The following is a 19,089-nucleotide window of genomic DNA, read 5'->3' as shown; positions in this document are numbered from 1 at the left end:
CTTGCCTTCTTTATAACTACATCGATATCTTGTTTTTGTAAGTTTGTAAGTTATGCACAACCATGAATGTGTTCCTGAAACTCCCTATATCTAATCTATTTTCTGACTGTTAAAACTTTCAGTGTATAAAGATAAGTGTTCGTGAATTGGTCGAGTTGGATGTGCCCTTTTTCATTTGGTAGCCTGTGGTAGAGTGAATAGAAGATTTTCTGTGGATCTAAGATTGACAGAAAAAGCAACATTTGAAAACAGAGGCATACTCCCTTATTCCAACCAAAATGATATTGCTCCTACTCCTTTCATTTCCTAAAGGCAGCAACTGAATTCTATCCAGTGTTCTTGATTCGTGAAGATACAACTTACATACCCCGATGATTAAATCATGTACTAATCCTGGAGAAAATTGCCATATGTGAGTAATTGAAGAATTGCTCTTGGTCAATATTTTCTGGCTCCCTTTTCACACGACTTACTTTAAATGTATATATATGAAACAACAGATGTCTTGACATATGACAGTGATATTAAACTTGATTAAATCTGATCCTGATTTTCAGTGGCTGTGCTAATATGTATTTTCAACCAATGGAAAAGAATGGGGAAAAAAAGGATTTTATTAATGGAGCCAAGATAATAAGAAAGGTGAAAAAAATCTTGAGCAAACAATAAGAGTGAAGAAAACCAAAGCAAATAAAAAAAATTGAAGTGGGTCTTATTAAGAAAACAAAACAATCAATTCACATAATGCGGAAATAATAGTATTAAGAACATTGTATGAATTGTATGTTCATTGCAGGTTAACCGGGTAAATTTTAATCAACCTCTCAAAGCACACCTTGATTGAAGACATCTGTTTGAAAATTTTTGTTTACAATATTGCTGTTTATCTGCTTTAGTTTGGGCTTACAGATATGATGCTACCTTGTAAGGTTAGCTCAGAGTGTAAACTCCCAGCAGAGCCTTCAGTAATCTCTTGTGATCCTTGCTGTAACTGTCAAGCCAGTCTCTGAATACAGCAGCTAATTTGATAATGCTGAGCATGTGGATTATCGCAAGATAATTAGCTTCACAAATTAATAATTTATCTTTATTTTTATTAAATATTGTATTCTGAATATTATGGGTTTATTTGCAATTTTCATGTTTTCTCTGCAAAACATTAGAATTCCCTAATCATACTTTTAGATTAACTCAGAATTTTAGAGAGCACAATTTAATCATAATGAATCAAGTGGTAGGGTAAGATTTGAGGCTGTATTTCCATCACAGATTAGCTTCATGTAAAATCAAGCCCCTGAGAGTCATGCAGTACTGAAATAGGCCATTCAAACCAACTGGTCCATGCCAGCCAAGATTCCAATCTACACTTGTCCCATTTGCCTGTGTTTGCCCCATTTCTCTATAAACCTGTCCTATCCAAGTACTTGTCCAAGTACTTTTAAATGTTGTTCGTATACTTGCCTCAGCCACTTCCTCTGGCAGCTCATTCCAAATCCTGACCAATCCCAGTAAAACAAAAGTTAGTCTTCTGGATCCTATTAAATCTTTGCTCTCTACGCTTAAAATCCTTACCCTCTAGTTATAGAAACATAGAAACATAAATAGGTGCAGGAGTAGGCCATTCGGCCCTTCGAGCCTGCACTGCCATTTATTATGATCATGGCTGATCATCTAACTCAGAACCCCGCCCCAGCCTTCCCTCCATACCCCCTGCTCCCCGTAGCCACAAGGGCCATATCTAACTCCCTCTTAAATATAGCCAATGAACTGGCCCCAACTGTTTCCTGTGGCAGGGAATTCCACAGATTCACCACTCTCTGTGTGAAGAAGTTTTTCCTAATCTCGGTCCTAAAAGGCTTCCCCTTTATCCTCAAACTGTGACCCCTTGTTCTGGACTTCCCCAACATCGGGAACAATCTTCCTGCATCTAGCCTGTCCAATCCCTTTAGGATCTTATACGTTTCAATCAGATCCCCCCTCAATCTTCTAAATTCCAATGAGTACAAGCCCAGTTCATCCAGTCTTTCTTCATATGAAAGTCCTGCCATCCCAGGAATCAATCTGGTGAACCTTCTTTGTACTCCCTCTATGGCAAGGATGTCTTTCCTCAGATTAGGGGACCAAAACTGCACACAATACTCCAGGTGTGGTCTCACCAAGGCCTTGTACAACTGCAGTAGTACCTCCCTGCTCCTGTACTCGAATCCTCTCGCTATAAATGCCAGCATACCATTTGCCTTTTTCACCACCTGCTGTACCTGCATGCCCACTTTCAATGACTGGTGTATAATGACACCCAGGTCTCGTTGCACCTCCCCTTTTCCTAATCGGCCACCATTCAGATAATAATCTATTTTCCTATTTTTGCCACCAAAGCGGATAACTTCACATTTATCCACATTAAATTGCATCTGCCATGAATTTGCCCACTCACCCAACCTATCCAAGTCACTCTGCATCCTCTTAGCATCCTCCTCACAGCTAACACTGCCACCCAGCTTCGTGTCATCCGCAAACTTGGAGATGCTGCATTTAATTCCCTCATCCAAGTCATTAAATATATATTGTAAACAACTGGGGTCCCAGCACTGAACCTTGCGGTACCCCACTAGTCACCGCCTGCCATTCTGAAAAGGTCCCGTTTATTCCCACTCTTTGCTTCCTGTCTGCTAACCAATTCTCCATCCACATCAATACCTTACCCCCAATACCGTGTGCTTTAAGTTTGCACACTAATCTCCTGGGTGGGACCTTGTCAAAAGCCTTTTGAAAATCCAAATATACCACATCCACTGGTTCTCCAATATCCACTCTACTAGTTACATCTTCAAAAAATTCTATGAGATTCGTCAGACATGATGTTCCTTTCACAAATCCATGCTTTGTCCGATGATTTCACCGCTTTCCAAATGTGCTGTTATCACATCTTTTTAACTGACTCCAGCAGTTTCCCCACCACCAACGTTAGGCTAACCGGTCTATAATTCCCCGATTTCTCTCTCCCTCCTTTTTTAAAAAGTGGGGTTACATTAGCCACCCTCCAATCCTCAGGAACTAGTCCAGAATCTAACGAGTTTTGAAAAATTATCACTAATGCATCCACTATTTCTTGGACTACTTCCTTAAGCACTCTAGGATGCAGACCATCTGGCCCTGGGGATTTATCTGCCTTCAATCCCTTCAATTTACCTAACACCACTTCCCTACTAACCTGTATTTCGCTCAGTTCCTCCATCTCACTGGACCCTCTGTCCCCTACTATTTCTGGAAGATTATTTCTGTCCTCCTTAGTGAAGACAGAACCAAAGTAATTATTCAATTGGTCTGCCATGTCCTTGCTCCCCATAATCAATTCACCTGTTTCTGTCTGTAGGGGACCTACATTTGTCTTTACTAGTCTTTTCCTTTTTACATATCTATAAAAGCTTTTACAGTCAGTTTTTATGTTCCCCGCCAGTTTTCTCTCAATCTTTTTTCCCCTTCCTAATTAAGCCCTTTGTCCTCCTCTGCTGAACTCTGAATTTCTCCCAGTCCTCAGGTGAGCCACTTTCTCTGGCTAATTTGCATGCTTCTTCTTTGGAATTGATACTATCCCTAATTTCTCTTGTCAGTCACGGATGCACTACCTTCCTTGATTTATTCTTTTGCCAAACTGGGATGAACAATTGTTGTAGTTCATCCATGCAACCTTTAAATGCTTGCCATTGCATATCCACCGTCAATCCTTTAAGTGTCATTTGCCAGTCTATCTTAGCTAATTCACGTCTCATACCTTCAAAGTTACCCCTCTTTAAGTTCAGAACCTTTGTTTCTGAATTAACTATGTCACTCTCCATCTTAATGAAGAATTCCACCATATTATGGTCACTCTTACCCAAGGGGCCTCTCACGACAAGATTGCTAATTAACCCTTCCTCATTGCTCAAAACCCAGTCCAGAATAGCCTGCTCTCTAGTCGGTTCCTCGACATGTTGGTTCAAAAAACCATCCCGCATACATTCCAAGAAATCCTCTTCCTCAGCACCTTTACCAATTTGGTTCACCCAATCTACATGTAGATTGAAGTCACCCATTATAACTGCTGTTCCTTTATTGCATGCATTTCTAATTTCCTGTTTAATACCATCTCCAACCTCACTACTACTGTTAGGTGGCCTGTACACAACTCCCACCAGCGTCTTCTGCCCCTTAGTGTTACGCAGCTCTACCCATATCGATTCCACATCTTCCCGTCTTATGTCCTTCCTTTCTATTGCGTTAATCTCTTCTTTAACCAGCAACGCCACCCCACCTCCCCTTCCTTCATGTTTATCCCTCCTGAATATTGAATATCCCTGAACGTTGAGCTCCCATCCTTGGTCACCCTGGAGCCATGTCTCAGTGATCCCAACTATATCATAATCATTAATAACAATCTGCACTTTCAATTCATCCACCTTATTACAAATGCTCCTTGCATTGACACACAAAGCCTTCAGGCGCCCTTTTACAACTCTCTTAGCCCTTATACAATTCCCTAACCTTGAATAAGGACTGTGTGATTTCACCAATCTATGTGCCCCATAATTTTATACACCTCTATATGATCACTACTCATTCTCCCAGACTCCAGTGAAAAAGTTCTAACCTGCTCAACCTCTCTCCGTAACTTTGAGCCTTAGCAACATTCTCATAAATAACGGGTCTCAGCCCAAAACGTCGACTGTTCATTTTCCTCCATAGATGTTGCCTGACCTGCTGAGTTTCTCCAGCATCGTGTGTGTGTATTGCTCCAGTTTTCAGCCTCTGCAATCACTTTTGTGTTTCTATAAATCTCCTCTACATGCTTTCTGGCTTAACAGCATCTTTTCTGTAGCTGGGCAACCAAATCTGAACACAGTATTCCAAATTCAGCCTCACCAATGTCTTGTACAACTGCACTATAACAGCCCAACTTCTACTCTCAATGCACTGAGTGAAGTCTGCCTTGTCTACCTGTAACACCACATTTAAGGAACCATACATCTGTACTCCTCGGTCCCTCTGTTCTACAACACTCCTGAAGGTCTACTGTTCACCATGAAAATTCAACCCTCATTTCTCTTCCCAAAATGCAATATGTTGTGACTCAAGGTACCTCTGTAAATCCTGATAACCATCTTCACTGTAAATGGCAGCACCTATTTTAGAGTCACCTGCAAACTTACTAACTATGCTTTCCATATTTTTATCCAGATCATTGATACGGCAATGGATGTAGCACCAAACTCTGTAAAACAATACTAGTCACGGGCTTCCAACCCAAGAAACAACTTTCTATCATCACCCTCTGCTTCCTACTATTAAGCCAATTCTGTATCCAATTAGTTACCTCTCTCTAAATCCCATGCAATCCAACTTTCCATAGCAGCCTGCCATGTGGAACATTATCAAAGGCTTACTTCCAGACAAGATGCCAGATGAAGACTGATGCAGCCCCGGCTCCTGAACGGACAGACTCGTGCCTGCCCCTCCCGGGCCATACTTCATTGCCTTACATAATAACAACAACTGAAATCTACATGGACCACATCTTCTGCATTACAGTTTCAATCATCCTGGCTTAATCTCCCTCAATGTTGCTCCCATCTACCTGTGATCCTTCAGCTTTGAGAACACAAGTCCCAAAGGCACCCACTCCCTTTTCCCTACACATGAGTCCAAATCATCTAACCTCCGGGATTTTCCTCACAATCCCATCTCTCATCATCTGTTTCTGGTGCAACCTATCACACTGCCTTCAATACATCATAAATAATTTTACAAATGATAAACAAGTACTCAATATGTCTCCTCACACTGACCTTCTGTTTCTTCTTATTCATTCTCTGGATGTGGATTCAGTAGCAATGATGGTATTCGGTTTCCATCCTAAAATGCACTTGAACTGAGGTTCATAGTTAGCCACATCGATTGTTCATAAGAATGTAAGAAATAAAAAGAGGAGGCCATTCAGCTCCTTGACATTTCTCTTCCATCCAACACCAATTATAGCAGATTTCCTACCTCAGCACCTCCTGTCTATCCCCAAATTCCTTGATGCCCTTAATATCCAGAGATGAGGCTTTATAAGGCCTCTAAATCAGATCACACTTGGAGTATTGTGAACAGTTTTGGGACCCTCTATGAAAAGATGTGCTTGCATTGGAGAGGGCCCAGAGGAGGTTCAGGAGAACAATTCTGGGAATGAAAGGGTTGACGCAAGATAATTAGCATAATAATTAATGAGGGCATATCATTATTCCAACTTTAATTTGTGAAGCTAATTATCTTGAGCTATTACTTTTTTTGTCATTTAATCACACCATTTGTATTCTCTGACACCCTCCTCCTTTTATCTGGTCTTAAAACTAGCTTCTCTTCAAATTTTCCCAGTTCTGCTCAGATCCCATTAAGCTGAAATGTTGAATGTTTCTCCCTTCACAGATGCTGCCTAACCTGCTGTGTAATTCCAGGGTTTCCTAGAATCAGAGTCATGGAGTTGTTCAGCTTAGAAATGAACTATATGGCCCAGCCCTCTGATCCCATCTATCAAACCTATCAAATAAATCCCAATTGGCCTCATTAGATCCATAATCTTCTATGCTCTTGTCTGTTCAAATGTCTGTCTAGATGTCTCTTTAATGTTGTGATTCTGTCTCCACCTCCTCCTCTTTAACAGCATTCCAGATATAGGCTACTCTCTGTATGAAAAATCTTCCCCTTTGATCCCATCCAAACCACTCCTTTTCACCTTAAACCTCCGCTCTCTTGTTTTAGACACCCCCACCATGGGAAAATCAATATTACTACCTATCCTATTTATGCTTCTCATAATGTTGTATTAAGTCACACCTCAGCCTCCTTTGCTCCAAGAAAATCAAATTGCCCAGTGGTGAATCTACCTTGCACTCTCTCCAATTCATTTATATCCTTCTAATGCCTGACATTCAGAACAGCACACAGCACTCCAGTTGCAGCCTAATGGTTTGTAAAGTTATAAACTTTATGAAGTTTATAAAGTTTCAAAGTTTGGGAAGCGCAGAATCAAATATCGCTGTGATGATTGTACGTTCTATCAATTGTTTGGCGACAATAAAGTATAAAGTGTAAACTCTTATATTCCATTTCCTATCTCATGACGACAAGTATGCCTTTATAACAGGAATTCTGCAGATGCTGGAAATTCAAGCAACACATCAAAGTTGCTGGTGAACACAGCAGGCCAGGCAGCATCTCCAGCAAGAGGTACAGTCGACGTTTCAGGCCGAGACCCTTCGTCAGGAAAGGTAAAGTGTGCCTTTACCTTTGTCACCACCCTTTCGACCTGTTGCTACTTTCAGGGAACTACAGACTTTTACCTCCAAGATATTTTCTGTTCATCAATACTCCTGGGGCCCTATCATTCACTGTGTGTCCTGTCCCTATTTAATTTCCCAAAACGCATCACCTTGCATCGTCAGTGTTAAACGCCATCTGTCAGTGCTCTGCCTAATCCCACTTGCTCCCATTCAGTTCCGGGAACTGACAGTATTGTTAAAGCCCCAGTCCTGTCGCAAGCTCTTCAGCCTGAAATGTTTAATCTCTTTCTACACATCCCGCCTGACCTATTCCAGCATTTTCAGTGTGTGTGTGTGTTTTTTTCACAGATTTCCGGCACCTGCGATTTAAAAAAAATCAGCAGCGGGAATTTATCTGTCGGAGCAATTAAATGAAGAAAGCGACCGACATTTTTACAGTGCAACCAGTGAGTCAGTTTCGATTGCGCAGTAACCCGTGGATCCACATCATTTCCAGGGCCGATGCTTCTCCCCCGGGGTCAGGGTGACAGAGAATTGACCGCAGCCCCGCCCTCCTCCTCCTGCCTTTGATTGACAGTCGACCCCGCACCAATCGCAGAACGCAATTCAAATCTGAAAGGGGACAAACGTCCGCGCGCCGAGCGGCGATTGGCCAATTTCAATAGTCGCGGGAGACTTGAACGGACTGGGTTACGGTTAACGCCGCTGACGTATGGGAGTGAGAGGGCTCGGGCGGCGGGGCTGCTGGTCGCACAACAACTGCCCCAGTCGGCCCGGGGACGGGGGAACAGCGGCAGCGGCAGCGGCGTGGCCGTAGGGAGAGTGTGGGTGCAGCTGGGACACGAGGTACCGAGGAGGGCCCCGCACCGAGCCTGGGCCGGGCTCTGTTGCCGCCAGCAACGTTCACGCTTCCGGAAGGGAAAACCGTCTGCTCTGGGACCGCCCGGCTTGATCCCACGTTTCTATGTGATCGCCCCCACTCCCCATTCTCCAAAACTAACCTTAAAATCCGAGGATGATGTTTCAGAGCTCTCCCGACGATGCTGCCGGGAACCGGGAGAACGTGATGCCCCCGGGGCTAAAACGCGCAATTTGGGAGGAACCGGAGCAAGAAGGCCGCGAGCGAAACCTCCGCAAAACGATGGCCGAGGGCGGCAGGAAGGTGCTCGGGGTGCTGCAGAACAACCAGGCTTTGCAGCCTCACCCCAAGTCTGTAAGTAGGGCATAAAGCAAGGTCTCTTGGGTACCGAATGTTACGGTTTGTGCACCGATTTTAATGTATTATCCAGAGCTGGATGCTTGAAAGTCAAGGGATGCAAGAAATCAGATGAAAGCGGTATGCTAACAACGCTCCTCAGGTCGGGCAGCATCTGTGGAAACCGATACGTAGTTTCTCCTTCCACAAATCAGCATGGTGCATGTATAACATAAAATTCAATTTAATCAGTCTTCCATTGTACGACTGTTCGTTGCTTTGCTACATTGAAAAGATTCGAACCTGGGGGTGTCTTCCCAACCCCGATTTATTGGGGTCGAATTAAAGGCGTCTTGTCGCAACAATGAAATCGAAAGCAGTACTTGTGTTTAAAAAAAAATGGACCTCACCACTCAACGTTCACACTGCGGAAGAGCTCTACAATCGGATGTAGTAGAAATGAATGCAAACTTGCGTCTGCCCCTTTAATATTTCCGCTTGGAAGTTATTACCGAGCGGAGGTTGCTGCGCTCTATTGGCACAAAATGTGAAATTGTGGATCAAAATTGGGTTGTTTGTCACTGCCACAGAAAAGGACATGTAAACTTTAACGTACACCAGTCTATTAAAAGTAGCATTTTATTGTGTCGCTTGGGTAATATTTTACAAGGATAATCTCTTTTCAGAAAATGTAAATGAAGCGTTCTGACCTTTTGTATATTTTGGGTGGGCGACTCGTAAATTTGAATTCGTGGTCGCTGTTGTAAAGCATACATGATTTTGGTTGTTAGTAGGGAACGTTTTCTGTGGGTTATTGTGGGGCTTTTGTCATCTATGATTGGAATTCGTGGGAGTTAGCATGCAGTTTACCAATTTAACTGTTGTAGCAGATTTCCAGACTCGGAAATTTCAAACAACAAATTGTAAAGTTTGAGCCAGTTCACAATACTTCAGGCCTGTGCCTACCTGTTTTCCCTCAAATTAGATCTTAAGCCCATAAATTAGAATAAATTGTCCTATTACATTGATTCAGGATTTTGGAAACTTAATTACTAATTGAGTACTTTTGCACTGGACTGTTAGAAGTGCTTGTGTAGACAATAGCCCTCAATGAACGTAGAAGGTTCGTTAATGTTTGGTGAGGTGGTGAGTGGGAGTCTTGTCGGTTTCTAGTGGTGTTCTAAGTAGATGAAGTCAAAACAGGAGTAGGCTATTTGACCTCTGACCCTGCTCTACTATTCAGAATTTTGGCTGATGCTCACCTTTGGCTCCATTTTCTTCACCCTCCCCAGATTCATCATTGTCCTTAATATCCAGAGATTTGATTGTTTGAAATCTTGATAACTGATTTTCCACAGCTCTTTGGGTTCAGTACTTTCATGATTGAGCACTGGAAGAAATTCCTGCTCTGACACTGAGAATGCATTCCTTATTTCTAGGCTCTCTAGCCAAGGAAAATAATCAACTCAGTTTTCCTAGTTTTTTTTATTGTCCTGCTGAGCCTTGCAAGAATTCCGTAATCTTCAATGAGATCCCTTCTCATTCTAAACTCGAGAATGTAATCCCAGTTTACTTGTACAGTAAATCAGGAGCCGTGTTTCTGGCCCAGTGGTTAAGGCATTCGTCTAGTGATCTGAAGGTCGCTAGTTCGAGCCTTGGCTGAGGCAGCGTGTATGAGTGGTGAGGTCCTTGAGCAAGGCACTTAACCACACATTGCTCTGCGGTGACACCGGTGCCAAGCTGTATGGGTCCTAATGCCCTTCCCTTGGACAACATCGGTGGCATGGAGAGGGGAGACTTGCAGCATGGGCAACTGCCTGCGCCTTGGAAACCTTCCATGGTCTCACGAGACTAACGGATGCCTATAAATCAGGAGCCAGTCAAGTGAATACTCTGCATTCCCCTTACCTCTACTAAGGTAATGATATCAAGGCTATAAGCAAAATTCTGTGCAGAATGACTTAATTCTGCTCCTATGTCTTATAATTTCAAGTAGTTCTTGAATTGTTGCATTAAGATGGTTCTACTCCAGTACTCAAATCATTTTGTAATAAGTGCCAAATTATTTATCTTTCTGGTTACTTTCTATGTCAGCTTTCAATACTTCCAAGTTTGTCAGAATTTCAGAAAATCTTTGTGCATCAAAGTGAATGACAATGTTTCTCGTATATTGTTGGCACTGAGATTGTTTCCCCTTGAAGTCTCGTCAACCTGAGAAAGATGAGTTTATTCTCATTCCTTGCTTTCTGTTAACTTTCAATGTAATCCATCATATTATGCCAATTTCATGTACCTGGTTTGGGTAGCTTAGTGACCCAGATAGAATCCTAGCCTTGGGTACTACTGTATGTCATTTGCGTGTTCTCTCTCTGATAGTTGTGTTTTCCCCTGGATTCATAAGGAATCTTCCATTATCTCAAAGACATGCAGATTGTGGGTTGGCCTCTTTACATTGCCTCGTGTAGATTGGTGGCAGGAGAATTGGAGAGGCTTTGACTGAGATAAAGAATGTTAGAGCAAAATGAAATGTGGGATTTGGGGGGGAAGAAATGTGACTAGGATTGCTTTGAGCCAGTATAAAGCTATTCCTGATGTAAGGAAATGAAAATCTGTAACAATTAATAAAACTATTCTGAAAATCTAAAAGATGCCACAAACACTGGTTTCCTCCTTTATCGAATCTATTTGATAATCCCAAAATGTCATCCAAACAGTCTCCACTGACTATACTTAATCTTGTTAGCCCTTCATAGGCTTTTATGTAATTGAACTTATAAATTTCCCTAATCTGTTAGGCAAACAAGTTGGTGGTGCTGCTCTTTTTGATTATAAATCATATACTTCCCCAAGTTATTCTCTTGGAACATATTCTAAAGTTACAGACTGAGGAAAATATTTAAAAATAATAAATTTGATGCAATCTAGTTCAAAAGATGGCAGTACCCCTTATGACGATTAAATTGGCCCAGTGTAAAGATGGCTGCTCTAGTCCTAGTAATAAAAGTTCTTTCTATATTCTGATTTCTTTTTGCATCTAACCTGCAGGTTTCAACATTGGGATTTTGCTGCGGCAAAGAAAATTCTGGCCCAGTACTCACAGGAAAAGTACCAACCAAACCAACATTCACTATCCACGTGGATGAACCTGATGATGCCCCACTTCAAAGTGCGAACAGCACTGCAGGAATTTCTGCAGGTTTGGTGCTAACTTCAACAGTGCTCTCTTTGGAAAGTTACCAGCCATTGCCTACCGTTAAGTCCATCACAGATGTTAGCTTCGGTAAGTTTTGTTGGATCCTTTTTATTATTTACTGCTCATTCTTGCAGTTGGCATTCTTAATTTTATACTACTGTGCATCTCTTCCATCTGTTCTGAGTTGCCACTGTTCAGTGCTGTGTGTTTACAGCATTAGTTTGTGGAGCAAGGGTAACTGATGGATGGATGGATGTTATTAATGTTCTTTTGAACCTGAAGCACCAGCTTTGGAGCCTTCCCTTTGGTTTTGATGTTGGATAAGAGATTCTACCTCACTTTTAAATAACAAATTACACTTTTTTCTGTTTTCTTATAGCCATAGAGCTTTGCAACACAGATGTAGGCTCTTCATCCCAATGAATCCATGTTGACCACAGTGCCCACCTGGGTAGCCCTAATTTCCTGTGTTCAGCCCATATACCCCTCGCCCTGCATCTCAATGTGCTTATGTATTTCATAAATGACACTAATCTAGCTGACTCAACCACTACAGCTGGGTCCATATACTGACCACCCTCTGTGTGGAAAATGTTGCCAGTCAAGTCCCTTTTAGTCTTTCCCCTCTCCTGAAATCTACGCCTCCACTCTTGGACTTCCCAGTCCTCCGGAAGAGACTTGTCATCTAGCTTATTTATCCCTCTCAATGTTAAGACATCAATAAGGATACTTCTCATTCTTCTACCTTACAAGGAATAAGTACCTAGCCTGGCCTTCCTTTCCTTGTAACCCAGGGCCTCTAGTCCAGCAACATCCTTGTAAATCTTTTCTGTACTCTTCAGTTTAACCACATCCTTCCAATACAGGGCAACCAAATCTGTACACAGTACTTTTGAGTGCAGCCTCTCCAGCATCTTGTGCAACTGCAACATAACATCCCAATCCTGTACTCATTACCCTGAGTGAAGAAGGCAGCATGCTAATCACCTTTCTCACTACCCTGTCTACCTGTGATGCCTCTTTCAACAAGCTATGTGTGTGTCTCCTGGGTTCCTCTGTTCCATTACACTTGCTTGTACCCTGCTTTTTACAATATACAGCAAGTCCCATGCTGGTTTGACTTTCCAAAATGAATCGTGTCACACTCCCATATTGAAATCCATTTGCCACTTCTCAGCCTACTCCCCGAATTCATAAAAATCTCCTTGTAATCTACGATGGTCTTCACTAGAATATTACTTCCTTAATTCTTTTCATCTGCATACTTGCTAATCAGGATTTGTCTATTTGTATCCAATCAATTATGTAAATAACAAATAGCAAAGTTCCCAACACTGATACCCATGGCACAACATTAGTCGCCAACCTCTATTCTGAGAAATGACCTTCAACCACCACTGTCTGCTTCCTACCTCCAATCCAATTTTGAACTCCACTAACAAGCTGTCCCTGGATTCCATTGGACCTGACCTTTCAGACCAGCCTACTGTGTAGGATCTTGTTGAAAGCCTTGCTAAAGTCTTAATAGACAGCATCTGCTGCCCTACCCTCATCTTATATTTTTGGTTACTTCAATATATTGTCCTGTCCCTCAGCATTCGCTCCACTAGCCTCACCACTACTTGTGTCAGTGTGATTGCCCTGTGGATCTCTAGCTTGTTCTTTGTGGATGTTGTCTGCATGGAATTTAGAAAGGCTTCTGACAAAGTCCCTGGTGGGAGGCTAACCCAGAAGATTAAAATGCATGGTGTCTGCAGTGTGGATTCTTAACTGGCTTATGCATAGAAGACAGAGGGTAGTGGTTGAAGGGGCTTGTTCGAGCTGGAGGGTTATGACCTGGTTGAAAATATAGATGTACAGGTTAGTAAATTTGCATATGACACCAAGATTGGTGGAGTTGATGGCAAAGAATTTAGCACGATATAGATCAGTTGCAAATATTGTCCTAGAAGCGACAGATGGAGTTTAACCCTGATAAATGTGATTTGCTGCACCTTTGCAGGACAAGTGCAAGGAAACAGTACACTATTAAGGGCAAGATCCTTAATAGTGTTGCTGAACAAAGAGATCTTGGGATCCAAGTTCATAGCTCTTTGAAAGTGGCCTCACAGGTCGATAAGGTAGTTAAGAAGGCTTATGGTATGTCTTATCGAGGCATTGAGTTCAAAGTCAGGAGGTTAATTTCTAACTTCATAAAACTTTTGTTTGGCTAGATTTGGAGTATTGCAAACAGTTCTAGTTGTCCCACAATAGGATGGATTTTGAGGCTTTTGAGAGCGTGCAGAAAAGGTTTACCAGAATGCTACTTGGTTTAGAAGGCATGTGCTATCATGTGGGGCTGGATAACTTGGGTTGCTTTTTCTGGAATGTTGGAGACTGAGAGGAGATTTGGTGGAGGTTTACAAGATTGAGAGGTGTAGATAGTGGACAGAGCATATCTGTTTCCCAGGGTTGAAATGTCTAATACCCCAGGACATGCATTGCAGATGAGAGGGATTAGGTTCAATGGGGATGTGAAGGGAAAGCTGTTTGAGTCAGACTAGTATGGTGGCAGAGGCAAATACTTGAGGTTTTTAAGAGGTGTTTGGATAGGCACATGGATATAAGGAAGATGGAGGGATATGGGCATAGTGTAGGTAGGAGGGATTAGTGTTCGGGTGCTTTTGATTTGCTTTTTAGGTGGTTCAGCACAATATTGTGGGCCAAATGGCCTCTTCCTGTGTTGCACTGTTTTAAACAATGGAATATCTCTTCAAGGGCCTCCAGTTTCTTCACTAGCCTTCCACAAAGTCCAAGGATGTTCTCTGTCAGGCCCTGCGAATTTATCCATCTTAATGCACTGTGAGGCTGCAGATACCTCCTCCCTGCTAACGTGAAAGTACTCCAAAATATCTCAATTTGTTTCCCTTGAATTTTGAGCAACTACGATTTTCTCCTCAGTAAGCACAAGAAAAATGTCTGCTAAAAATCCCACCCACTTCTTGCTCAAGACGTAGGTGTCCTGTTAATCTCTCGGGGTCCTACGCCTAGCCGTCCTTTTTAATATATCTGTAGAACCTCTTGGGCTTTTCCCTAACCTTCTAGATCCATCTTGTAACCTCTTTGCCCTCTCATTTCCTGCTTCAAGATCAAGTTTGTTTACCGTCATCTGAATGTACGTGTACACAACTAAAGGAAACCGCGTTCCTCTAAAACTTTTAAGGATACAGGTTTCCCCCGTTATCCGAAGGTAGAGCGTTCCTATGAAACCGTTCGTAAGCCGAAATGGTGTAAAACAAAGAAACAATTGCCATTAATTTATATGGGAAAAATTTGTGAGCATTCCCAGACCCAAAAAAAACCTACCAAATCATACCAAATAGCACATAAAACCTAAAATAACACTAACATATAGTAAAAGCAGGAATGATATGATAAATACACAGCCTATATAAAGTAGAAATAATGTATGTGCACTGTAGTTTCACTTAACAGAATTGGGAAGATTTAGCCAAAACCAATTTGTAGAAAAAAATCGGCACATACATGCATGAGCACACACCTGCCCGTGCAAGGCTTTATGGTCATGGTAGTCTTTCTCGAGGTAAACAAAAGTTTAAAGCGGGCATCTTTTTTCGTAAAAACAAAAATCCTCTTTCGGTTAGCGAAAACAGGTACTAATGTAGGTCTTTCGTAAAAGTGAAGTGGCATGAAGCAGGGGACACCTGTGTTCTTAACCTTTTCATAGTCACCAAGGGATTCATTTGTCTCTGACCTCCTAAACCCAATGTGTACTTCATTCCTTGACCAGAGCCTCAATATCTTGTCCATCAAAATTCTCTAAAACCCTCCACTCTTAACAGGAACATGTTGCTCCTGGATTCTTGATATCTCATTCTTAACAGTGTCCCACTTGTTGTTCTCTTTACCTCTAACAGGTTCATCCAATTTGCCTCTGCTGGAACCCTAACCAGTGAAGCTGGCCTATTGCCTTTCATCATTATATTAAAACTAATGGGATTGGGGTCACAAAAGCCAAAGTGTTCCCTGACTGCCACTTCAGTCACTTGCCATGCCTTGATTCCTAAGAAGGTTCCAGTATTATATCCTCCTGAGTAGGGCTGTCTATGTGTAGACCTAAGAAACAGTCAACAGACAATAGAAAATAGGTGCAGGAGTAGGCCATTCGGCCCTTTGAGCCAGCACCGCCATTCACTGTGATCATGGCTGATCATCCACTATCAGTATTCAGTTCCTGCCTTATCCCCATAACCTTTGATTCCGCTATCTTTAAGAGCTCTATCCATCTCTTTCTTGACAGCATCCAGAGACTTGGCCTCCACAGCCTTCTGGGGCAGAGCATTCCATATATCCACCACTCTCTGGGTGAAAAAGTTTTTCCTTAACTCCGTTCTAAATGGCCTACCCCTAATTCTTAAACTGTGGCCTTTGGTTCTGGACTCACCCATCAGCGGGAACATGCTTCCTGCCTCCAGCGTGTCCAATCCCTGAATAATATATGTTTCAATAAGATCCCCTCTCAGCCTTCTAAATTCCAGAGTATATAAGCCCAGTCGCTCCAATCTTTCGACATATAACGGTCCTGCCATCCCGGGAATTAACCTTGTGAACCTACGCTGCACTCCCTCAATAGCAAGAATGTCCTTCCTCAAATTTGGAGACCAAAACTGCACACAGTACTCCAGGTGTGGTCTCACCAGGGCCCTGTACAGCTGCAGAAGGACCTCTTTGCTCTTATACTCAATTCCCCTTGTTATGAAGGCCAGCATGCCATTAGCCTTTTTCACTGCCTGCTGTACTTGCATGCTTGCTTTCAGTGACAGATACACAAGAACACCTAGATCTCGTTGTGCTTCCCCTTTTCCTAACTTGACTCCATTTAGATAATAATCTGCCTTCCCGTTCTTACCACCAAAGTGGATAACCTCACATATATCCACATTAAACTGCATCTGCCCACTCACCCAGCCTGTCCAAGTCACCCTGCATTCTCATAACATCCTCCTCACATTTCACACTGCCTCCCAGCTTTGCATTGTCTGCATGGTCTGGTCTAGTCAATAATGGGGAAAATTAAAATCTCCCACTAACACAACCTATTATTTTGAAAACTCTGGCCATTTTCTTTACAAACCTGTTCCAGTGACTATTGGGAGTATGTATAATAATACAGTCCCACCAGAATGACTCTCCCTTTTCTGTTTCTAAGTTGTACCTATTTTGCCTCTGGGCAATTTCCTTGAGTGTCACTCGAAGCACTGCTGTTATCAAAAGGTTACTTCTCTTTGCTACCTGTATCTCTATTAACAACGGTAGCACCTGTATGCTGAAATATTGAGCTGCCAGTCCTTAGCTGTGTTTGTATAACATCTGTCTTTGGAGCCAGTCTGTCCTGCCTGTTGACCTTGTGTGTTAAATGAATGCACTTCAAATGAGTATTCCATTCCTTGCGATTTTTGTGCCTCTGGCTATCCTGACTTCTAAACTTGCTCTCGTTGGCTAGTGTTTTATCCTGTGACTTGCTCCTGCTAAGAGTCTCTTACCCTGGCAATCCAGTTAAACCTTCCTATGTAGCATAAACAGATTTCCCTGCAAGGTTTCTCTCTGGTTCAAATGCAACCCATACCTCTTGTATAGGTCACCTCTTCATCCTTTCCTATTGGCATCATTCTTAATGTCTAATGTCTTTTTAAAAAAAAAACAACTTGCCCCTGACATCTCCTCTGTACCTACTTCCAAGCACCTTAAAACTGTGCCCTCTTGTCTTAGCCATTTCAGCCCTTGGAAAAAGCCTCTGACTATCCTCATGATCAATGCTTCTCATCATCTTATACACCTCTATCAGGTCACCGCTCATCCTCTGCCACTCCAAGGAGAAAAGGCCGAGTCACTCAACCTGTTCTCATAAGGCATGCTCCCCAGTCCAGGCAACATCCTTGTAAATCTCCTCTGCACCCTTTCTATGGTTTCCACATCCTTCCTGTAGTGAGGTGACCAGAACTGAGCACAGTACTCCAACTGGGGTCTGACCAGGGCCCTATAAAGTTGTAACATCACCATATAGCTGTAATACTATATTCTGCCATCATATTTGACCTACCAAAATGAACCACCTCACACTTATCTGGGTTGAACTTCATCTGCCACTTCTCAGCTCAGTTTTGTATCCTGTCGATGTCCCGCTGTAACCTCTGACAGCCCTCCACACTATCCACACCACCCCCAACCTTTGTGTCATCAACAGATTTACTAACCCATCCCTCCACTTTCTTGTCCAGGTCATTTATAAAAATCATGAAGAGAAAGGGTCCCTGAACAGATCCCTGAGGCACACCGCTGGTCACCAGCCTCCATGCAGAAAATGACCCGTCTGCAACCACTCTTTGCTTTCTGTGGGCAAGCCAGTTCTGGATCCACAAAGCAATGTCCCCTTGGATCCCATGCCTCCTTACTTTCTCAATAAGCCTTGCATGGAGTACCTTGTCAAATGCCTTGCTGAAATCCATATGCACTACATCCACCACTCTACCTTCATCAATGTGTTTAGTCACATCCTCAAAAAATTCAATCAGGCTCGTAATGCTTGACCTGCCTTTGACAAAGCCATGCTGACTATTCCTAATCATATTATGCCTCTCCAGATGTTCAGAAATCCTGCCTCTCAGGAATTTTTCAATCAACTTAACCACTGAAGTAAGACTCACTCGTCTATAATTTCCTGGTCCATATCTGCTCCCTTTCTTGAATAAGGGAACAACATCTACAACCCTCCAATCCTCCGGAATCTCTCCTGTCCCCATTGATGATGCAAAGATCATTGCCAGAGGCTCAGCAATCATCTCCCTCGCCTCCCACAGTAGCCTGGGGTACATCTCATCCGGTCCCAGAGAATTATCCAACTTGATGCTTTTCAAAACATCCAGCACATCCTCTTTCTTAATGTCTATATGCTCAACCTTTTCAATCTGCTGTAAGTCATCCCTACAATCGCCAAGATCCTTTTCCATAGTGAACACTGAAGCAAAGTATTCATTAAGTACCTCTGTTTCTTTTGGTTCCATACACATTTTTCTACTGTCACACTTGACTGGTCCTGTTCTTTCACGTCTTATCCTCTTGCTCTTCACATACTTTGCTTACCTTTTGTTACTTGGTGCTAACCTGTCTTTTCTTTCCAAGCTTGATTTTTGAATTTCAACACAACCTTTGGCCAGAGGTACAATGGGAGGTTCGAAATGGCCCTTTCTACACTTTTGATCTGCGCTACTTTCTGATACCTCTTGTTTCATTTGTGTAATCATAGGAGGTCACCTGGATATTCATTTTCCATATCACTGCCAAGCCTTTCTTTATCTTTTGAGTCTTTTTCAGTTTAAGCATTCTGATCTCTTATATAATGACTA

At 42.4% G+C, this 19,089-nt stretch overlaps 1 protein-coding gene across 1 annotated transcript in view; it reads left to right on the top strand.

Moving 5' to 3' along the window:
• The first annotated feature begins 7,937 nt into the window (after positions 1–7,937).
• The window catches only part of ccna2 (cyclin A2), a 33,494-nt gene continuing 22,342 nt past the window's right edge, over positions 7,938–19,089 (top strand). The window contains exons 1-2 of the mRNA XM_072254729.1: positions 7,938–8,511; positions 11,539–11,773. Coding sequence (XP_072110830.1) covers positions 8,314–8,511; positions 11,539–11,773 — 433 coding nt within the window. The 5' untranslated portion in view covers positions 7,938–8,313. The remainder of the gene's footprint in view (positions 8,512–11,538; positions 11,774–19,089) is intronic.

This window comes from Mobula birostris, chromosome 4 (genome assembly GCF_030028105.1).
Source record: "Mobula birostris isolate sMobBir1 chromosome 4, sMobBir1.hap1, whole genome shotgun sequence".
Classification (NCBI taxonomy): Eukaryota; Metazoa; Chordata; class Chondrichthyes; order Myliobatiformes; family Myliobatidae; genus Mobula; species Mobula birostris.
The sequence above is the reverse complement of the archived record's forward strand: the minus strand, read 5'-3'. Positions and strand labels throughout refer to the sequence as shown.